The following is a 24,081-nucleotide window of genomic DNA, read 5'->3' as shown; positions in this document are numbered from 1 at the left end:
AAACAGTTTATAATTAATATAGGCCTCTGTGTGTTTATTTGGGACTAACCAGCTGTGGGACTGGGTGGGACAGAAACTTCCATCTACAAAGTATGTTGCAGGCAACAAAGCTGAACACAGTTAGAGATCTGAGGAGCTTTTTTGACCTCAGACACAGAGCTGCAGAGTTTGGAGTTTGCCCAGCTGGTTTCAGTCTTGCTTTTGGTCCAGTGTATGCTGTCTTCCCTATAGTTTGGAATGGCAATGTACATTCTGTGCCATTATATGTTAGATTTATGTGATGTTTTTGATTTTCATTTCATAGGGGGTTACAGTTAAGAGACTGCATGAACCTCAGAAGAGACTTTGAACTTCAGACATTATTGAGACTGTGATAGACTGTGGGGAGTTTTGAAGTTAGACTAAATGCATTTTACATTATGATACTGTTACAATTTATGGGGGCCAGGGAATGGAATGTGGTATTTTGAATATAACTGGCCCCCATAAGCTCACAGGGGCACTATTAGGAGGTGTGGCCTTGTTGGAGGAAGTCTTATATGCTCAAATTATGATCAGTGTAAACATAGTTCACTTCCTGTTGCCTGTGTATCAAAATATAGAACCCTTAGCTACTTCTTCAGTACCATGTCTGCCTGTATGCCACCATGTTCTGCCATGATGATAATGTGATAATGGACTAAACCTCTGAACTGTAAGCCACTATAATTAAATGTTTTCCTTTATAAGAATTGCCATGGTCATGGTGTCTCTTCACAGCAATAGAAACCCTAACTAAGACAATATAAGGGAAAAAAAAAAAAAAACCACCAAGAAGACCAAGAACTATGAGTTAGAGCAAACAAGTTTCCTTTTTATGAAGCTGGTATGGTAAAGCCTGTAGACTTAACTATTCCCCATTCTTAAGTCTCCCCCCCCCTCCAACAAACTCTGTAATATAAAAGAGGAATTTCATGGCTCAAAGTACAAAAAGATGTATCATTAACACAAATGGATCAGGCTGTCTCAAGAGCTCAGCACTCAAATCTTTTAAAGACCCCAGCCTAATATACTCTCTGGAGCAACAATCTTAGTTTCTCTGCATCATCAAGTTCTGAGAATGAAGTTTTCATTTGCTTCTCGTCAGTTAGAAAAGCTGAGGATGTGTATACATTTTGCTTTTCAATTCTTCTATGAAATCGGCTTCTGGATGCTTCAGTTTCCAAATGCTCTAAAAGAGGCATGGATTGACATTTCTGCCCAAAGGACAATTTTTTGCTCTGTAGTTTTCCGCCAGAGTTAATAGAAAAAGTTCTACAACTAATCTTTTCAATTCACCTCTGCTGTATTACAAACCCAAAGCACAACTCCATAGGATGTGCCAACATACAGTGCTTTACCACACACAAGTCGAAAGGCCTCAAAGTTTCACAGACCAGGGATTTCCCCCCAAAAAACAAGTTTTTGTTGTCTTGAAAGGTCAGATGTAGTGATGCTCTGATCAAACCTGTAAGGTTAGATAACTGGTCCCAACAACTCCACTCTACTAAATCCCCAAAGAGAGTGCCTTGGTACAGGACCTGGGATTTTACTACATTATCCCATTAAACTTTATAACATTACCATGAGGTACTGCAGACACTTGGACATCATTAAAAAGAGGTAAAATAACCCAAAGCTACAAAGTTTGAAGTACCCACCCATGTAACAGAAATAGAAGTACATACTAGTTTTTGCAGTTTGTGTAGAAGTTTACTTCAAAGTAGGGGTGAGGTAGGGTGGGAAAATCAAACAACCTGAGTACCTGTTAGTAGGAAAAGGGCTTCATAATGATAGCAGACTAATGCCATGGAATACAATATGGCTAAATTTAAAAGGACTAACTGGAGTTATATATTCACCTGTGGGGTTTTTAATCTATAATAAATATAAGTTGAAACAATCTCATATTTTTAAATAAAACTGAAATAGTACCTATGCCATTAATATCAAAATACAACTTTACATACTTTTAAGGGGTGACTTAGAAAGAGGAGAAAAGTTATATTTTCCTTGTTGAGAACAAAACAAAAACAAAAAAAACCCACTAACTTAAACAAATAACCAAAGAGAGTAATGACTAATTTAACCCTTTCACTTCCTGGACTAAGTCTCCAGGAAGAAAACCAAAAGGCAAGAGCTAATCATAAATGTAATGAGGAGACAAAACACTTTATAAACACTAGCATCACCCCTAACTTCCTTCCTGTATTTTCCTCTCCCTTGCCTCCCTTCTTCAATAAGGTCAACTAGTTTTCTGGACCTAGTCTCTACACTCTCTATGCAAGTAGTGAGGTTGAATTGTCCAGCTTTCCAGAATGTGTGTTTTACTTGCCTGCATGTATGCGCACCAAGCATGTGCCTGGTACCTAGAGAGGTCAGAGAGGGTGTCAGATCCCTTGGTACTAAAGGGACCTTTATGGATGAGGTACTGGGAACTGAGCATGAGTCTTCCACAAAAGCAACAAATGCTATTAACAACTAAGTCATGTCTCCAGCCCCAATTGTCTATTGTTTTGAACTCATGGCTTGTGAGTGTTCACCCACAGTGCCATGGTGGTCAGAGGACAACTTGCATGTAATGAATCTTTGTTCATCATCCACTGGGTGCACAACATGGGGATCAAACTCAGGTTCTGGGATTTTTGTGGCAACTGCACTTACCCACCATCTTCAGGGCTACTGATACATATTGTTCTGCCTCCCTACAGATCCCTAGAATGTCCTGGATATCATGATGGAAGCAGTAATAGGCTGAAACAGTACCAGAGCTGCAGCCCAGCACCCATGACCCTAGCCTCAGACCAGGCCTGGCTCGTGCTAGCCTCAGACCAAGACTGGCTCACCCTAACGTCCTAGGATTGTATACCAGCTGATCTGGACTGTCCTCCTTCCGCTGGCACAAACTATGTAAGAGAGCTACACAAAAAGACACTCCATCATCTGAACACAGGAAAACATCCCATCCCCTTGCTGACCAACTGACTTAACCTGCAGGTGTTATTCTACCTACCTCACCTAGTTGTCCAATTCCATTGCACTCAACTTCAAAAGTTTCCATTAAAAAAAAATCTAGTATTTTCAGGTAGATTAGCAACAGAAAATTATTAATAATGTCAGTCCATTTAATACATCTGGTTGTGTTCAAAGTTGTATCCATAAATAAAAGACTGGTATCCAGATAAGTCAGATCTGAATATGTACTATGAATTTGCCCCGAACATATTTTCCTTATGGATGCAGAATTTGGTTTATGAATTCTCAGAGTACCATTCAGAGAGATGGTAGCTGGGCACATAAACAGGTTAACATATGCCATTTCAACAGGTAAGAAGCCAGGTCCCTTCTTATCCAAAGGCCCAATTTCTGAAGACAGCATCCCATGAACCAAATCTTTCTTGAACTCTTTCCCTAGACTTTCGATCAAAACTGTATCATATCCCACTCACTCAAGGCCTTGAACTTAGCCAATATGACAGAACATGTACTTATTTTTGATTAGATATTAATATAGGAATATAATAGTTATTAATGATATAATAAATTACAATGACTATATTAACATCATTGTATCTTATCTTCAGTTGAGGAAAGATTCCCTTTAAACACACTAATTGGATCAAAGCTCCAGCATCTAGAGGGGCATCTATTCATATGGTCCCAGATACAAATAGAGAAATGTCGATTCTTTGAATTTTTGTGGTTGTGGCGGTTGGCAGTGGATGTATTGGCAGCAGATGGCATTGGAGGGGAGAAGGTTTGGCTTAAGGGAGATGGTGATTGGATTTATTATAACAAATACATATAATACATACATGCCCAACATATAAGACAGAAGACTCAAGCAACAATGAGCAATCCAAAACACATAATTCTTATGCAATGAATTATGGGGCACCAGGAATAAGTGACAGAAAAAAATATCCCCCAGTATGTAGAAATTTTGGTTATATTTGCAGATTCTTTCAACTCTTCCTTTCAAAACACAAATTTCAGCTCCCTGAAAGTCTAAATCCAGTGTTCCTTTAAAGCCCTCTGAGCCACCTGATCTCCAGTGTTTCTAGCATCTGACTTCCTCGTGAGAAGAAAGGCATTCTCCTCCTCCTTTGCTTCAGAACATCTCATGGTGAGAAGAAACAGTCTATGCCAGTCACTTCCACAGACAACCCTTCTCATGTAGCATTTTGCATGCACCTTCATGCTAGTATTAAAACATTTTGGGTCACTTTTGGTCACTTTTTATATTCCCAATATATAAAACCATCTGGCATGTATAAGGTACAGTGATCAAAACTGTTCTTGAGCAAATATATAAGACCCCTGGGGGTTGGAGACTCCAATTTAACTTATGGACTTTCAGTGCAAACAATTAGCACCTCAAAGAGATTCTTGGTGAGGATTCTCTCCCCCAAACAAGGTTGTCATATGAATACCTTTACAAGAGATGTTTGTTACGGAGCTCTTCACTGGGGGAAGAAAATGAACAAATGGGGACAGGTGTCAGAATTCACTAATAGAAAAGAACCGTCAAGACACAGCACAGATGAAATTGGTTTTCTGGCAAAAATCCAGTATCTCAAATTTATGGCTTCAAAATTATCCCAAACAAACCAGCAACCGCCACTATCAAACCCAAGCGTCCAACTATCTAAGTAGCACCAGAACATTTGGTTCCTGTTTTGTATCAACCGACCAGGATGCTTGAAGGACATACTGCACACCCACTATGTCCAATTCTCCTTGCCTTTAGCATCTTTTGTATTGGAGAAACACCCTCCCTACAAAGAGAAGAACTGTGAATGATGAGCAGCACCAAATGAGCTGTAATGGAGGTGTTATGAATGTGAATCAGCAAGGCCTAATGCAGAAAACAGCAGCATCTGGGCGTGCAGCTTGCAGAGTAATGAGACTGTGACTATGCGCTGGCACCCGGCTTTGATCGCTTCATCTTGCTCAAGAGCTCTGCTGGGGAAACAAAGGTGAGAGGCACTGACCTCCTGCCCACAGCTTGCACATGCAAGGAAAATGGGATGAGATCAGAGAGCGATCCCTTTTCCCTTCCCCTCCTTGCCAACACACCCCTTTTCCAGACCTGATGGGTTCCTAGTTGGGGGCCCAGCAGAAAGCAGGCTGAGCAGGCTTCTACCATATGAAGTGTTGTGTCTGAACATGTCGACAGTAATTGGCAATTCATTTGTCATCTTGAAAGCAGAGAACAGGTGTAGGCTAACTTCAAAAACCCAGTCATAAACCTTGCTGCATGCATCTCTCATGCAGCAGCTTTGCTGAGATCCATGCTAGTGGCAGGCTGGTGGTCTTCTGAGTCTCCATGCAAAGATCTGCCTCACAAATAAGTATTTGTGGCCTTACAGAAGCACAAGAGAACAAAATGAGCAAAAAATTCCCAACACACAACAGCAGCCCCCAGTCTTTCTTGTGTAAATACTATAATTAGTAAATAGCTGACTTCTTTGTGCTTGTAAGATCCCTACAAAGCATGTTGAACATGGTAAAAAAAAAAAGGGGGGGGGGGAGTTTCAGTGCCTGAAAAAGAGAATAAAGCCAGATGTATCCCCACACGGAATTCTTTGCCAGCTTCATCCAGAAACACTAGCTGAGGTGACTTGTGAATCAGAGCCAAGAGCAAGAACTCGCCTTAATGAGCACATCTATCAGTTCCAGGGGATGCAGCTGATTACCAGCACTGGGACATTCTCACACAGAATGAGGTAGTCTAACTACAGGCCAATGAAAAGAAATGCACATAAAGTAACTTAAGGCAGCCATGTGAGCAAGTTGGGGATGGCTGAGGATGCTTGGCGGCACTTTAACATGGGAGCATGTGTGCTATTCTGTCAACATGTAGGCAAGGGCCAAGATGCAAGATTTTACAAGTTTTCAAGCATTCTGCCAGGACTCAATAAGGAAAATGAACAAACTGCTGCCTGAAATTATTATATTAAAATGTACCAGTGCTACTCACAATATGAATGTTTTATTTACAAATATTACCTTCAAAACCCCTTATTAGGAGGAAGAAGTCAGTGTCCCATTTGCAGGTGACATGGTTCCAAACAGGACGTACCCAAAGACTCCCACAGGAAACTCCAGAGCTGATAGACTTCAAGCAAAGTGGCAGATGACAATCAACATACATAAATCAGCAGCCTTCCTCGAGACCAAAGACAGGGACAGAAAGGGGAGAAACAGTCCTGTTCAGAGTGGCCTAAACACAATAAAGCAAGAAAAGCATGTCCTTGAACACACCTAAACAAGGAAGTGAAAGACCTAGACACAAAGACTAAAACAATGAAGAAAAGAAAAAAGACATCCGAAAACAGAATGACCTCCCATGCATAAGCATTGGCAGAATTAATATCACAGAAACGGCTATCTTACTTTCAGTAGTAATCTAAAGATTCAAGGATCCTCATCAAAATTACAATGTAATTCTTCACAGAAATTGAAGAAAAAAAAAAAGCTTAAAATCCATACGCAAGTACTAAAGATCCTAGATAGTTCAAACAATTCTGAACAATAACAAAAAACTGCTGGAAGTATCACCACACCTGACAACAGGCTCTACTACAGGATCATCATTGTACTGGTACAAAACCACACATATCAGGTAGAACTGAGGACCCAGATATCTGTACACATAACAACTACATGGTTTTTGACAGAAGCCAAAAATACTTATCGAAGAAAAGACTGAATCTTTAACAAAGGGAAAATTGGGTATTTGCATGTAGAAGAACGAAAGATCTCTACCCCCTCTCCCCCCGGAAATGAATTCCAAAAGATCAAACATCTAATGTCAGACCTGAAACTCTGAAACTTCTAAAGAAAAAGTAGGATGTACGCGTCAGGAAATAGGTTCTGGGAAGGACTTTCTGAACAGAACTCTGTTTTTCCCAGGAAATAAAGCAACAATCAGCAATTAATGAATCATAAAGCTTCTGCGCTGTGAAGGAAACCTATGGCTGCCTTGTCAGCCTACACAACAGGGAAAAGTCCCTACCATTTCTATAGTTCAGAGAGGACTAGTGTCCAGAACATACAAAGAATTGAAGAACAAAATATCAAGAAAACAAAAACAGTTTAAAAATGGGCTATGAAACCAAACTAGTTCTTAGATGAAAAACAAATAGCAAGGAACTATTTCAAAAGGTGCTCATCATCCTTAGCCACCAGGGAAATGGAAACTAAAGCGACTTTGAAAAACTAAAACATCTTACCCCAATCAGAACGGCTAAAATAAAGACAACAAATGCTGGTGAGGATGTGCGCAACAGGAAATGCTATGTACTGTGGATGGGAGTGAAAACTGGTACAATCACTGTAGAAATGAGGTTCCTCAAAAAACCAGAAATAGATCTGCCATACAATCCAACTATCCCACTCCTGGGCATATACCCAAACGACTCTATTTCCTACTACAGAGACACGAGCTCACCCCATGTTTATAGCTTCTCTATTCACAATAGCTAGGACAAGGAAAGAGCCTAGATGTCTATCTCCTGATGAAGAGATACTGAAAAAGAGATGCATCTGCACAATGGAATTTTATGCCGCTGAAAAGAAAAATGAAATTTGCATGCAGGTAAATGGGAAACATCATACTGAGTGAGGTAACTCAGACCCAGACAGATAAGTAGCACACATTGAATCTTTAGATTCATGTGTTTTAATCTGGTGTCCCTCCAGAATCCAGGAAATTAGAAAGGGACTGTTGGTGGAGGGAGGGCAGAAAGATCTTAAAGGAGAGAGGATGGTAGAACACAATGTTATAAAGTGGGGAAAGGGAATGATGGGAGCGGCTTAGGTGGGTAGAGGGATGGAACTGTGGAGCAGAAGAAGGTGTAGGCAGGATAACTAATTCTAAGGATGTCTGAAAAAGCCACATAGAAATCTACCATTTTGTAAGTTTCATAAACACATTCTCAAAAAAGAATTTAGAGTTACCCTACACAAGGGATAATGCTCTTCCTAGAAACAATAGTTTGCCAAATAAAAAGCCTAGTGCCCGGTATGGGTTATCTACCCTTGAGCTGGTCAGAGTGTCCCAGAGACCCCTAAACCAATACAGCCTGTTGCCACTGCTCTTGGTTGCCCACCAGACTTGATAGTAAGACTGTACTGCTGAAGTCATCATAAACTCTGGTCACAGAACATGGAGAAATCAAGTCGGTATTGACCAGGAAACTTCCTCCTTTGCTGGCTAGTTTTCATAGTACCAGAAGGGGCTATGTAGGCTGCTGTGGGAAATAAAGTCAAGTCTTTCTTACCCACCTGTGTGCCCTGTGAACTATAATAATGATCAGTGTGACAAGATATGTCCATGGGGTTTATAGTGGCTTGAATGTTAGAGGATAACCAATCACTTTCTCATTGGATTTAAGGCATGCTCCACAGGAAGAAACTCATGCTTAGTACTGTAAACTTGGCTAAGAGCCCAGCGAGGTGGGATGGCCCACAGGCCCCAGGGGTGAATCTACTACTATTATTTTGCTAAATGGACATAGTATCAAATTTCTCTCTAAATTTGGTATTTATTTGTATTTATTTATTTATTTATTTAGGTTTTTTTCGAGAAGGGTTTCTCTGTGTAGCTTTGCGCCTTTCCTGGAACTTACTTGGTAGCCCAGGCTGGCCTCGAACTCATAGAGATCCACCTGGCTCTGCCTCCCGAGTGCTGGGATTAAAGGCGTGTGCCACCACTGCCCGGCTTATTTCTATGACCATAAAATGCTGCTCTCAGAGCACATTAGAGACATTTTCTTTTTTTTTTGCATGCAATAGATGGCAGGCAACACCAAAACTCCCAAGTGCTTAAAAGTGCAAAAACAGGGGCTATCTACACCCCTCCCACACCCTGCTTCAAGGCTCTGAGACCATTGCAGAAGAGGGATTGGAAGACTGTAGAGCCAGGGTCCTGGAGGACCAAAGCAAAGAATGTCTTCTGGCTTTGACAGGACACTACACTCATGAACCCACAGCAGCTGTGGCTGCCTGTACAGTCACTGTTTCAGCATGGCAGAGCTCACAAAACCCCTACCCCAACTGAGCAGCTAATGATAGTTAGTTGATGGCTTCTGGGAAAGGGACAGTTTCTTTTCCTTTCTTTCTTTTTTTTTTTTTTTGAGACGGTTTCTCTATGTAGTTCTGGCTGTCCTGGAACTCACACTGTAGACCAGGCTGGCCTTGAATTCATAGAGGTCTGCCTGCCTCTGCCTCCTGGGTGCTGGGATTAAAGGTGTGTGCCATCACCACTGCCTCAATTGAGATAGCTTCTTTAAGGGTGTAGCCCCTAGAAGATGACATACTCTAGTGCATGTCTCCACATCCATGAGTACAGGGGCAGAACAAATTGGACTTGGAAGGCTATCTATCCATCTATCTATCTATCTATCTATCTATCTATCTATCTATCTATCTATCTATCTATCTATCTATCCATCCATCCATCCATCTATGTCCATCGATCCATCCTTCCATCTATCTATAGAGGGCATGAAGTTGGAAAAGAGTAGGTCCAGAATAAGTTGTGAATTTGAAATGATCAAAATATAATACATGGAATTCTCAAAGAACTAATATATTTTGAAAATCCCTTCATCAAAATAACCAGGCCTACAGAAAGCTCTCTGCTAAATGGCAGTAAACACCCCCGCCCCCAAACTATAGCAGCCCTTGGTCTTGCTTGTATAAATAGTATCATTAGTAAATATCTAACTTCACTGTGCTTGAAAGATCCAGAGTATAATGGGCAAATGCTATTTATAAGGAGGAAAGAATGAAAGAAATAAAGATAAAGATAAGCTGTGTTTCTGCTTCTACTATAAAGAAATATGACCAAAAAAAAAAAAAAAACCCAGCCATGATCTGAGGTAAGACACATGAATCCTAAAACAAAAATGAATACTGGTAGAAGAGCCAATGTATAACTACTACATACCACCACCCTGGAATTAAGTGAGACCATTTAGGACCCCTTAGAAGGTCTATCTGTGTGGGTTCCTTTCCAATAAAGTCTCTTTCTAGTCTCAATAACCATTTTCAGATTTCTACTAGTCTAATTCTATTTTTGAACTCAGTATAAATGGAATCATAGGCAGCAATAAACAATTGTTTTGGAGATTCCCCCAGTCATCACAGGAATCAACAGCCCTGTTCCCCTGACCTTCAACAGGGTTCTAGTATACCACTTTATTTACCCATTCTTCCTCTGCTGACACTGATGTCCAGCTTTTGATTACTAAGAACAACCCTGCTACAAAAAGGCCTGGAAGGACTTTTATTCCTCCAGGAACTGGATTACAGATTAAGTCAAAGTTTAAACTGATAAGAAACCTCCAAAGTTTTTTCAAGTGGTTGTGCCATTTCACACTCCCACCAGCAAAGCGCTAAAACCTCTAGTTTCGCTAACACGAGTGGACTATGCAGTACTGTCAGCCCTTGATTTCCACCATTCAGGCAGTTGCAATTCCCTGGCAACTAATGATGGCCAAGACCTTTTCATGTGCTAAGTGTCCTTTCTTACATTTTTCTTTGAAGTGTCTGATCAAATCTTTTGCTCATTTAAAGAAATTCTCCTAAAACAAGCAGAACTCTTAAATTTGGATCTAGTTTATCAATTTTTATATTTTGCTTACTTGCTATGAAAAATCAAAAGAGCCAAAAGTCTTTGATAGATGGAATCCAGGTGGGCAGGTTTGGTTTTTACAAATTCAAATGGGAAGAATAGCTGCTTGGGTGCAATCATCCAGAAAGTCTGGGTTTCAATTTTTGTACATGGTTTTTGCTCATGCATAGCAAGGGGGCAGCTGTTACACTTACAACTGACTTGCTTAAGAACAGGGAAGAAATGGTAAGTATTTATCAAACTGTAGTGATAAGGCACTGACAAACCTCATAATAAAGCTACCTGCACAGCATCCTAGACATCTCAAGACATCCCAATTTTATGGGCAGACAACTTCTTTGATACATTTTTTAATCACAAAAACTTTTTAAGATCGTTAACTCTGCAAATTTGACATGGTGGCAGAATTTAAAATCTGCTTTCCAGAAGTGTTCCTGGCCATCTTCTAATGTGGCAGGTCAGTCAGACGATAATTAACCATAATTGGCCCTCCTGTAAGCTTCAGTGCTCTCTGAACGGCACTCAGAGGGTGAAATTATGTTTCCTTATCTTTGAAAGCATCAAAAGAAAAATTAAAGAAAATTATTTTTACCTGGTGCCTTTACAAAGTAAATGTACTCTAGCCAGTGTCAAAAACTTACTTTTGAAAACTATGAGTTATGCAGTTAATTATCCAAATAAGCAAGAATCAATAAACAAAATCCCTCAAATTCGCCAAGTTCTCCCTTAACATATTATGATACCTGAGAAGAAACAAGCTATCACTTTGGCAGAATCTTCATTTATCTAACAGGATACAATTAATATTTCATATAACATGTAAGGAGCACTAGATTCTTAATGGATTGTATTGATTAAGGAAGAAAGTTCAATGCTAATGTTCCTGTAGGGAAAACAGAACAATCTGTTACTTTTACAAGGGAAATTATCATGAGTTCACCAACTTAGGGCCACAGACCTAAGGACAGCGGCTTGACTGTTTTGCTCATTCCACGTGACAAGAGCACGGGAGAGAGGAGAGAAAACCCCAGGGACCCCAGCAAACCCAACTGCCAGGGACAGGAGCTAACTGGGCTGCACTGTCGGTGATTTTTGTCACCACTTGTGACTTCTTCCTGCCTATGCCCAAGAGACAGGAGCATTTCCCCAATGGCCTTGACAGATGCAGGTGTCAGAAGATGGCTGGAGTTTGTTCTGTCTTTTATGGGAAGGAGTCACACCACTCCTCCAGTTTACAGCCCCACCCCTGCCTTGTTCTACAAGACACCATGAGCTAAGTGGAAAGCTGGGGGGGGGGGACGAAAGGGAGGAAATTTAAGTCCCAAGAGGTGAGACAACCTTAGCATTTGCTTCTATTATCTTAAAAATAATGTGTAGATTAAGCAATGGAGATTCAATTCAAGAAACTGAGAACAAACGATAAACTTTAAACTTCTAACCACAGACCTGACTAGCAGGGCTCCAATTTTGGGGCTCGGGAGCATGAAATACCCAAGGTCCCCTCTTCTCCCAAATATCTCAACACAATCAATTTTAAATGCTTATCATACAAAATAGTGTCAAACATTGGTCTGTTTCAAGCTGCCTCTCTTTCCTTTAAACTAATTTGATACTCAGAGGGAAATGAGCAAGCTCGAGAGCTGGGCCTGCACTTCAGATTCCTGATGACATCATCAATAACACACTTCAAAATAGCCAATGCCATATTAGAGTTAAAGAAACCAATTAAAATCATCTTTCCCCTCAGAGAACAACTTCCGTTTCTTCATTTTAAGCCTCTCAGCTTAAGGCCCTAAAAGAGCGACAATGACAGTTTACATTTCACTGATAGGAACTAAAAGATGTAAAAAACACAGTAAGTTATATGCTGGGACTGAGTGAGTTAAATAGCCAAGTCGACGTTCAGCCAAATTTGCCTTTGCTCTGAGCAGTACATAAAAGTATATTCTTTTCAGAAAAGATTATTTTTTTTTTATGTGCATGCATGTGTCTGCTCACAGGAGTTTATATGTACTACATGCATTCAGGTTCAGGAGCTCCTGGAGACCATAAGAAGGCATGGGATTTCTTGGAACTGGAGTTACAGAGACTTTTGAGCCACCTGATATGGGTGCTGAGAGTTAAACTTAGGCACTCTGCAAGAGCATTACACACTTAATAGCTGAGCTATCTCTCCACCTCCAAAGTAAATTCTTAAGCACAAACATTTTCCTTTAACAGAATTCAAATTCTCCTCACATTCCACAGGGCACAAGAAACACTACAGAGGTCAACACAGGTGAGCTGATGTTTAAAAAACAAAAACCAACAGATAACCCTGAACTTTCAAAACGGCAATTGTAACCAAGAAGGGTATGTGCAGAGGGCACAGGTATATTTACTTTATCTAGAATTTTGCCTCTTCAATTTCTCTCTTACTGAATAATCAAGATGTCACTTGGCTCTAAGGGCCATAGGGAATTAAATGTCACCATTGCAGCTGCTCTATTTCCTGCTCACAGCCCTGCAAATTAAAAAAGGGGGAGGAATAAAGGCCCAATACAAATGCAAAATTTAATTAGTGAGTAAAAGCCCAAATTCTTGCCCAAAGCTCCATTTTTCCTGGAATATGCACTCTTTCTTCTTGTGTAAACTTTTCATTATAAAGGAGACATCTTTATAACACAATAACTCTAGCTATGATGTAACTGCTGTAACATCACTCCTGCATTAGAACAGGCAGTATGCCCAAATAATGTTGTTTTAATACAATTTGTGTTCAGCAGAAACTAAATCAACTGGGTCATTTCCAATTTGATCAATGTGAATTAGTGTCTGACTGAGATAAACCATTTGATCATTTCAAAATGATCAATAAGAATCATAGATAAAAGATTTTTCATGTACATTGGCAGGTTAGGGCCAGCCACACAGCACTAATGTAGGTTTTAAGTGGACATCAGTATGAAGGACGGTGGGCAGGAAACCTGTCAGCAGCAGACACAAATACACAACAATGGCATATAATGTTAGTCCTTTTGAAAAGATGAGTGATTCAATAAGGCATTGAAGTCCTGAAAAGCTGCCAGAGCTTAATCTCAGAGCACCTAGGACAAGCAGCAAGGTACCAGTGAGCAGTTCCCAGTTCTGAAATCACTATAAATTAAAAGTTTAGGTGGAAAGTAAGTAACATAAATTTACCTGACTAAACTTCTAAGAGAGATTTAAGACTAATAATCGGAGCAAACTCTGTACTTGCAGTACAATTAATTAGTCCTATTAATCTAATATTTCCAAATTGAAGCCACATTGGCATTTGGGCACACCGGCTTAGGTACTGAACAGAATTATAAATTTGCCAGTCAAAACCTTATTTAATTATTTTACAGCCGATTAAACAGGATCTTTTAAGCACTGTTGCTTACAACTGTCAGTGATCCCCACTGAAATGACAGCAGATAGGAGAAACACTTGCTGATGATGCAGCCCCACCAGACTTTGCTCACACTCCCAAGAAACTAAACAGCACTGTCAAAGTGACTCCCCAAAGGCCAGGGGCACTTTCAAGTTCGAGTTTGAGACGGAGGAAACTCTTTCAGTAGGCAGTTGTGGTGATATATTTTTGTGCTTTAATAAAGCTCGCCTGGAGATCAGGGGGAAAGGCCAGCCATTTTAAGTAAACAAGAGTCAGGCAGCACATGGCCTTAATCCGATCACTTATCAGGCAGGATCTCTATGTGTTCAAGGTCACACTAGGGAACAGAGCCAAGCGTGGTGACACAAGCCTTTAATCCCAGTGCCAACCATAGAGACCTGGAGGTCTGTACAGACAGACAGTGACAAGGAAGTGAGGTAGCTGGGCTAAGAGCCAATGAGAGGGCAGAACAGCAAGGCATAGGCGTGGGTAAGACAGGAAGTAGCTCACATTTGGAAGCTGCAGAGATGGTAAGGTAAGGTTGGCTGGTACCAGGCTTTCCCTATTTCCCTGATCTCTCTAAGGATCTCACCCCTCTATTTGGCTCCCTGTTTTTTATTTAATAAGACTATTTAGAAATCCGTCTATAGGCAGTGATACTCACAAAGCCCATTCTATCGGCACACATTTTGCACAGATCCACAGATCCATTAAAACCACTTCAGCTTATTAATCCAGGCTAGCTATCTTTAATCCTTTATGAGGCTAGCCCAAGCTTCTTCCCAGGAGCCTAGATTTCTAAGTTGGGTAGATGACTTCACTCAAGTATAAAAGTGAAGCTCCTCCTGCAGTCTGGCACACAACGGGCTATTAGTACTTGTATTCAGGTGGGATCCCATACAATGACATTCCTCTACACTGAAAGAAAATGGAAGCTCAACCTTCAATGAAGCCCTTCCAAAACTATTTTCCAAGATCCATGTCACTTTTCACCCTCCCTGCCCTCCTTAATGGAAGGTAGAAATCAGTCACTTTCCCATTTAAAGGACAGCCCAGGAAGGAAGGAAGAGACAATTCTAAAGTGCTATCCATGGCTTTACATTGTCTTTACTGCTGAAGAGTTTTCTTTGGTATGAGCTTTACACTCGCTTGGTCTTTGCTTTACAGTTTGTGTGCAAACAAGGGGGCATTCTGTCTTCTGTACGCTGATACATGAATGCCAATCTACCAGGGAGAGGTGGTTCTGATGTTGACAGGAACCAGGAGGGCCCTGTAGCACTCATTGCTTCACGGAGATACATCTCGGAAAGCTATACTGTCATGAAAATCTAAACTATGGACTCCCTTGGGGTCCTTATTTCTTCTGTTGCTCTGTTAGGGTGCCCTAATACCATCTAGATTTTAAGTACTCCTTTGGCACCTAGTTTTATAACTTGAATATAATAAAATCTAACATTTATTGAACATTCACTTTGTAATAGACTTGCCCTAAGCCCTACACATAACAAAGTTTTTTGTTCTTTGTAGTACCAAGGATTGAACCCATGGCTTCCGGCACACTAGGCAAGTACCCTATCCCGTGAGCTACACTCTAAACCTGATGTAACATTGGTAAAGTAATATTTTAATTGACTTTAAAGTAGAAAAGGCTCAATACAGAACATAACTTTCAGTCCTACTCAGTAGCAGGATGCTAACAGCACACGGCCCAAGCCAGCGTCTTAGTTGCTCTACGCTCAGACAGTAGCAGCTGCCCACACAATAAACGTGCAGGAGTATGTTCTCTTCTTCTACGACAGTTTTAGGAACTGAACCCACGTTGTGAAACTGGCCTCTACTTGGTGAGCCATCTTGCAGACCCCTAATTTGTTTCATAGCCCAGTTAGACCACCTGCCCTCCTCACACACATACAGTCCACCACAGGGGAGGGTCACACTAGAGCTTCTAGGAATGAATGCCATGTAGATGAAGTAGAAAAACAAAATCCCACTGATTCTAGAGTGCTCACACTCTAGCCTGCCACACAGAAGCTTGAGTTAGGATTTTAAGTAGCCCTGGAATGTCCTGGCAGGGGGTGCTGACAACAAGATTATTAGTCATGTGCTACCCCGAAATGATTTTACTTTCTTTCCTGTTTTGGTGACTTCATGTGAGTCCCATTTTAGACATATAAAATTGCCCTTAAAATGGCAATTTAGAAAATATCCATCTCCTGCAGCCAACCAAGGTGCATCTAAATCAATCTCCTTCCATCCAATAGAATTAACTAAAGGGCCAAAGGTGGTCCTATGTTTGCTGCTTAAGTGAGTTCAGGTTCAAGATGGTCAGTCGGACAGCTTCAAAGAGAACCTCACAGATGCTATATAGGTGTACAGATAAGCAGCAGCCAGAATAACTGGGCCAGACAAGGCGGCTGTTATATTATAAAATATAGTACATTGCTTTGGAACAGATGGAGGGTCATGATATTTTAAGATGGTCAATCTTCTAAGGAGACAAGGGACTCTTCTAAGCAATTTTTATTCTTTGAAGATGGGAAACCTCCTTTATAGTCACAGTGCAAACCAAAATAGGACACTCTGGGATGCTTGGTCTAGCAGGCAGTAGTCAGAAAACAACAACACAGGTCCAGTGAGAGCTTTCCTCTAAAATATTACTCCTGAAGCTCCCTCACAAAGTGTGAATGAAGCCTGCACATGTGTGGGCATTAGAGCTGGGAACATGGTAGAGTCTGAGGGAGCACCGTACAGACTACCCTCACTAACTGACAGAACACAGAGTATGGAAGGCTCCCAGACAGCCCTAAGGATCCAGAATTCACTAAAAACTCTCAGAGAACTGACTTAAGCCAAGGTCAGCTACAATTCATTGCTGGGTAATGGTAACAAAGAATTAGCTAAAGGAGGAATACAGAGGCAGTCTGGAAAGATCCGAATGCAGAGCTGATACTGCTCCTAGGGGCCGGTTACCTGGCCAGTTACTAGCAACCTGGCCAGTTACTAGCAACCTGGCCAGTTACTAGCAACTGCGAACTAGGGGAGCATACCCATGCTTTAGTGCACAGGCTTACTGAGGTCTCATGACCCAGTTCTGGTGTCCTATCCCCCTGATCCCCCTGATATCAAGTGAGCTGAGGAGTCCGCCATAAATAACGATTTCTACCACGAGAGAGGTTCCAAGGGTTTAGAAGTTCGCTCTCAAGGAGCCTGACAGGAATCCTGACCTATCTGTGGCAAGGGCAAAGCCTTATTCATCAGTTAGGCCAGATGGATCCCAAATGGATTTTATAAATAACACTACATCAGAAAGGTAAAAGAATGATGCTACTGGGTTCTGTTCATTACTGAGTCTATCCTCTGGGTCCACATTTTCTTATAGAAATCATCAAAACATTCATGTGTTCTATGGGCTCTCTCTCATTCTCATTTTACAGTAGTCAAGCCCAGACTGCATGGCAGGATGGCCCAGTGAGGCAATTCGGGAGTGACTTTTCTAATCTCCTACCATACATCGAGAAGAATCAACATATCAGTTTGCTAAGCCACGAACCTCACTATCTTGGTTCTTTTGCCTCTCTTATCCACAGAATAAAGGATTCAACTGTGCTGTCCTTACATTCTAACTTATCTGCTAAAACCCTAATGCCTACTATATCAAAACGTCTTTAAAGGGATACTTCAGGGGTGGTCATGGTGACACATCTTTAATCCTAGCATGCATTGGGGAAGCAGAGGCAGAAATAAGGATTGGCTCTAGTCTAGTGTCCTTATATATTTTTAAAAGATTAGAAGATATGCACAAAGCAAGGACCCACAGGGAGAAAGTGGCCATCTGCAGACCATGAAGAGAGGCCTTAGAAGAATCTAACCCTGAATAGTGGTTTGGGACTTCATCCTCCAGTACTTTGCAGACCTGGGACTTAAGCCATTGGCCAATTATTAATTCACATCCAATCTTAACAACAATTTTGCACCAATTGTTTACCTGCTGAGAACACCCACCTGGTACTTTTGATTCTGGTGTCTTCTATGTCCAACCAAGCCTCAAGAACCCACCATTAGATGTCTACTACAAAGTACTGAAGTCAGGGCACTCTTAGGCTCAAGCTCCTCCCATTGACTTCTTACTAAATGAAGACTCAACTTAGGGTAGCAGCTGGAGACCTGTGACCTCTGAAGCTCTATCTTGTGCTAATCTCTTAAGTAAAGCCATTGATCTTCACTAAAGTTGTCACCCACCAACAAAATAGGAACATTTTCTTTCTGGACATCTTTCTCGTCCACCAACTCACTACCTTTCTCGTCACAGACAAATGCCATCTTCTTTATGAAGACTCCATAGATCATTCTAGTCTATACTAGTGTCTCACTTAAATTTTAGTTATTTTTATGGTGATTATCTTTTAATGAAGATGTATCCAGGAACCCAAGTTAAAGGTTCTCAAAGTATTAAGACAAAGGGTTTTTGATATGCTATTCTATCAGGACCAAAGATAAACAACTACAATGAAAAAGAAAAAAAAAACACATAAGTCCAGTACTACTTAAAAAAATATTTATTTTTATGTGCATTAGTATTTTGCTTGTATGTATACTAGTGTAAGGATGTCGGGTCCCCAGGAACTATAGTCACAGACGGTTGTGGGTTGTCATGTAGGTGCTGGGAATTGAATCTGGATCCTCTGGAAGAGCAGTCAGTGCTCTTAAATGCTGAGCCGTCTCTTCAGCCCAACACAGTACTACTTTTTAATATTAGTTCAACACTCAACTTTTTATCTAAATCTTTATTTTGGAGACAGCATCTTGTATATCCTAGGTTGATCTGGTTTAATGTGGTACCAGGGATAAAACCCTGGGCCTTGTTCATAATAGGCAAGTGCTCTACCAAAGGTATGTCCCTAGCCCTTTATCTAAATCCTTCTGATCTTCAAGAATGAGATTTGCAGTTGGATGCAGTGGGGTACACCTACTACGCCAGCACTTATGTGGTGGGAGACAAAAGAAGGAGGAATTTAAGACCTGCTATTATACCAAGTTTGAGATTAGCCTGCGACACACGAAACTCCACCTTCAAAAAAATAAATGAGATATTGACTGATTGGTTGAATTGCGACTCACTGTTGGAGTTCTCTTCTGCACCCCCTTTTTTGCTAATAAAAAGTTTCCATCTATTTAAATACATATTAAACCACCTTAAAAAAAACTTATTTTAATCAACATTTAAGTAACACAAATATCCATTACCATACAAACTGCACTGAAGCAGAAACTAATAATTCTACCTTAAGGTTTAATCATTTTATTAAATGCTTATAAACATGAACAAGGAAGGAGGTCAGAGCTCAATGCAATCTTATAACTAAATCTGTCACAACACCTTTTTTTCTTCACTAATTTGTACATGTGCTACAAACAGGGGTTATATAATAGAATCCTTTATATACTCAGTAAAATATCTTCTTACCTAATCTGAAAACTGGCAGTAAAGAGAACAGATAAGGCTGCAGGTCATGGGCACTTTGATTCATCAATTACAGAATATTCATTTAGATATCATAAGGATTAATAGATGTAGCAATTTAACATCACCTTCATAATCAAGGGCAAGGTAAAGTCTATGATTTAAATGTGTTCACGGTACTTGTGAAGAAATAAAAATAGTTTAAATGCAAGAAAGGGAGGATAGCCAAATTTGGACCTGTCCATCATGTTACTACATAAAACTCAGTGTTTTCCATGTTTCCATTAATTAAGGTAACAATTTACTAGAACCTTCAAATTAAGGGCATTTTATGTCATCTATCATTCCAAATGAAAATTACCATTTCTTTCATTTTCCACTTAGTTCATAAAATGTATTGAGCATCAACAAGCTTTCATCGAATGCTCCAGAAAAGAAGTTAACATGGCTGCAATCTCAACCACCCCCAAACACTTCCAAGTGTTCCCCAGCCCAAGTATTAGTGGTCTGTACAGAAAGCCACACAACTGAGCTTTCACCTTGGAGGACAGGGTGAAGAACTTACTTGAACTTGGCTTCCACCTCTTCAGCAGCTTTCTGATACTCCTCGGTGGTGACTTTGTAGAACTCTGAGCTCTGTGAACAAAGTTGACATCATTTTCACTATGCAAGACAAATGCTCTGAACTTACAATTTCAAAAGAACAGAAGCACCTTGGCTGCATCCACTCCAGAACTAGAGGGATTTCTGGCTGGAATGGCACAATACTCAGATAGCTGGAAGGCAACTAATTTAAATAGCAGTAAATATAATTCCTTGACGGATGCTCATACTACTAACTCATCATTATTTGATCCTCCTGAGAACATTGCTAACTTATCTTTGAAGGATGTCTTAGCTCTACCTTACTTGGCTATCTAATGTTGCAAAATCAAAAGATTCTTAAGCTCAAAGAACAAAAACCATGCACATTCAGAGGGATGCAAAAGCAGTATTTACTTTGTATAATATTTTGTTTTTACTATGGATCATAGCTAAATATGGTGGTACATATCTTTAATCTCAGCATGCAGGAGGCAGAGGCAAAGAGGCAGTTTAGTTCTGGGTAAGCCTGGTCTACATAGCAAGTTCCAGACCCTGTTTGAGGGGAAAACAAAAACAATCTTTGATAGAACAAATTTCACATGACTAACAGAACCTCAACATTTGTAACCATGAGTATGAACAAAAAGGCAGACTTAGTAATTGTATAAAAGTGCATAAAAAAGGCTGCACTATGACATGAACTCATGAACAACATAAGCTAAGCTACAGTAGCAAACCAGTGCCTTTCCCAGGACAGTAGGACTGAAAATTACCCATTGTGACTAGCTGCTCTAGCTGATCTGAAAGCAGTCTTACTAGAGGGGTCAGCCTAAATGACTATGAGCTCTCAGACTCAATGAAATTGCCTGAAAAACACTGGGCAGAGCAGAAGGATGCAAAACAATACAGAGCTCTATTGTGTGCCTTCACTCCCTAATCACTCGGGTTTCACATCCACAGCTTGGGGTAGTTTATTTTTTAATAAATCATTGTTGGTTGGTAAGAAAATGAAAATGAAAGCCTCCTCACACCGGTGACCCCTTTGCATTTAACAATCCGGGTTGCCCAATGACAGTCACATCCAGGTTTCTAAGATGCAGATAAAATCAATAGGTATGTGATTAGACAACAGACTGGGGTGGCTGGAGCCATGGACAGGTCACCATTTGAGATGATGAATGGCTCTCTATCAACCTCCAGTCCCCTATGATGCTAACATTTACTATAATCTTATTTGGGCTACGATTTATCTTTCTTGCACCTGATCAATAAAGATGAACAGAACAGTTGTAAGGATCGATTGTAATTTTTTATCATTTTCAAGCACAAAAGTGCATTTCTGACATGAAGACAGTATCCTAAGTGCACTGCCTCTGCAGCTTCAAAAGTGCAATCTGAGTGATCAGCCACTCTATATGTGGAGAGGTGTTAATTCATCAGTAGGTCTAAAGCCATCAAAAAGCCATTTGTCTTCTCAGACACTGCAGCTTCAGGTTGCCCACACTTCACCATATGCTTCACTTACAAGACTTCCCTGTGTTCTTTACACTGCTTGGCTTAAGCTTTCCTGGGAGATTTTTAACAAAGAAGGAGCACCAAAAGCAGCTACCAGTCTATCACTAACAATGTCAGAAACTTCCAGGTCACTGTTCCTAACTGTCAAAGACACAATATGTTACTGATACTGGAGACGCAGTCACATGTTGTTAATATGTTCCTTTATGTTTAAAGCTAAAGCTTTAATAACTGGATAGGACTGGGCTGAAAGTTCTGGTTTGGAGTCTAGCCTGTGACCATAAGTCAGCCAACCTTTCCCAACTTTCTCTCCAGTATTTGTAGCCTGTAAAATATGGATGATAATTGTCACTGCTTAATTATCTAACCAAGCTGTTGAAACAGTCAAATACGATAGGCGAGAGAGCTGTGAAAGAGTTTTTGTAGAGTAAGAAAAACATCTGAATAAAATAATGGTGTGTGTGTGTGTGTGTGTGTGTGTGTGTGTGTGTGTGTGTGTGTGTGTGTGTGTATGTGGGGGGTGCTAACAGGTGCCATTCCACTCTGGGGACAAACGCTAAATGATCACAAACAGTAAAATCTTCTAGCAAGAATAATGCACCAAAGTGAGAATTTTGCTCCAGTACAAATCAGTGAACTGCCCTCCCCTCTGCAATGCCCAAGGCAGGGAACATGACTCCAGTTACAAGTTCTACAGTGATAAATGTGGAGCAGCTGTGCCGACGGAGCCTCCAAGCTCACTAGAGAATTCTCCTTCTGAAGCTGAAGGTTTCAGTTCGGCTCTACACTTCCAACAACAGTGACCAGTTCCTCATACTGCATTAATCTTTCTAATAATAAAAAGTCCCAAGAAGGCAATACTACATAAATACTTAAGTATACTTGAGATATGTAGACAGTATTTAATTAATAAAAATACTTACTTATTCAATTAACACTAGATCCTTATTATCCCAGTAAATGTTCACTCAAGGTAATTAGACCCTCAAGAAAATTTTAATCTAACATCAAAGAAAACCAATTCTAATGGAACGCAACAGTCCAATGTGGATGCTGTTACTAGAGTTCACAAGATCTAACTCTGGCCTCAGAAAAGACAGCTAAAAATATACACCATTCATTCAAAACCCAAACCCCAAAGCCTCAGTATATTTGCAAGGGGAGAAAGGATGAATACCAGGTATTCAGGTAGAAATGTGTACAGCAGAGAAGAAGAACTAAGCATGCACACATATATATGGAGAAAAGTTGAAGCTACATGGTAGAATGTAATTCACGTGGTTTGGAAAATGCAAAATAAACTGCTGATTATCCGCAACTGGCAGTTTCATGCTCGTGGCAAGAAGGGGACAGAGGATCAGGATGCCACAAAGAAAGAGAACACAAAGGTGTAAGGCCCACGGTCCTGTTCTGTTCCTTAAAATTAGATATGAAGATGTAGTTAGACTTGTTTGTATTTTACACATAGAAACTTCATTGCTTCTTTCTGTCCACAAAGGGCCTAAACAATAAATAATGTAATATGCTAGAACATAAAAGTATGTTTGAGGAAGGGGTATGGGCTGAGTAGAATTTTAATATATTCTTACAAAAATTAAGCCACTATACACACTTACTAAACAAATGTCGTTTTTTCCATTTTCTTAAACTACAAAATTAGAGTGAGATAAAGGGCAGAAAGGAGTAGGTCCTCACATCTCACAGGGAACTTTACAATTGCACACCTGTAACCAGTGGCTGCAGTGGCAGTATTAACCAAACTCTAGACTTTGAGTGTGTGTTTGTGTAGGGTAGGTGTGTGTCTGTAGGAGCCCAGAGGTTGATGGGGACAGTTTTCTTTAACTCTCCAGCATACTTTTTGAGGCAGGGTCTCTCACTGACCCCAGAGTTCGTCACCAATTCTGTCAGGCTGGCTGGCCAGTGAGCTTGAGCCTCTCTCTGTCTCCCCAGTACTGAGATCATCGATCACCAGGCTTGGATTTTATATGGGTGCTGGGGGGTCCAAACTATGCTTGCATGACAACACTTGACCAGCTGAGCTCTCTTCCCAGTCCCTAAACTCTGGACTACACTAGCATTTCTCCAGGGGTGTACTTTTATGGTCTGGAGCTAACCCTAGACTCCATATAGCAGCTCATTGCCACAGTTGAGTTTCCTCTAACCTGTGACAGTTCCTTTGGTTTTGCTTGTCTGCTCTAAGCTTGGTACTTCTAAAGGACACTTGTCAGATATTTTGTATATACCTCATAGTAGGGCTTGTTTGATGTTTCCTCCTGACTGGGCTGAGCCCATGATGATGGGACAAGAGTCCCACAGAATCAACCTGCCCTTCTCTTTCTTCATCCACTGCCTGGTCTAGTCTTGCAACAATGACCAGTGTATTCTGCCGATGCACACAGTTTTAAATGACATTACAGTATATCTACACACCAGAGGAATACGACAAGCTTCAGTTCTTCTTTT

At 40.6% G+C, this 24,081-nt stretch overlaps 1 protein-coding gene across 2 annotated transcripts in view; it reads right to left on the bottom strand.

The window, feature by feature from the left end:
* Chchd3 (coiled-coil-helix-coiled-coil-helix domain containing 3) overlaps positions 1-24,081 on the bottom strand; it is a 281,206-nt gene that overhangs the window by 36,618 nt on the left and 220,507 nt on the right. For both annotated transcript variants that reach the window (XM_042273011.2, XM_042273012.2), the window contains one exon: positions 20,084-20,154. In XM_042273011.2, the coding sequence (XP_042128945.1) occupies positions 20,084-20,154 (71 nt within the window). The remainder of the gene's footprint in view (positions 1-20,083; positions 20,155-24,081) is intronic.

The sequence above is a fragment of the Peromyscus maniculatus genome, chromosome 3, assembly GCF_049852395.1.
Source record: "Peromyscus maniculatus bairdii isolate BWxNUB_F1_BW_parent chromosome 3, HU_Pman_BW_mat_3.1, whole genome shotgun sequence".
NCBI lineage: Eukaryota > Metazoa > Chordata > Mammalia > Rodentia > Cricetidae > Peromyscus > Peromyscus maniculatus.
The sequence above is the reverse complement of the archived record's forward strand: the minus strand, read 5'-3'. Positions and strand labels throughout refer to the sequence as shown.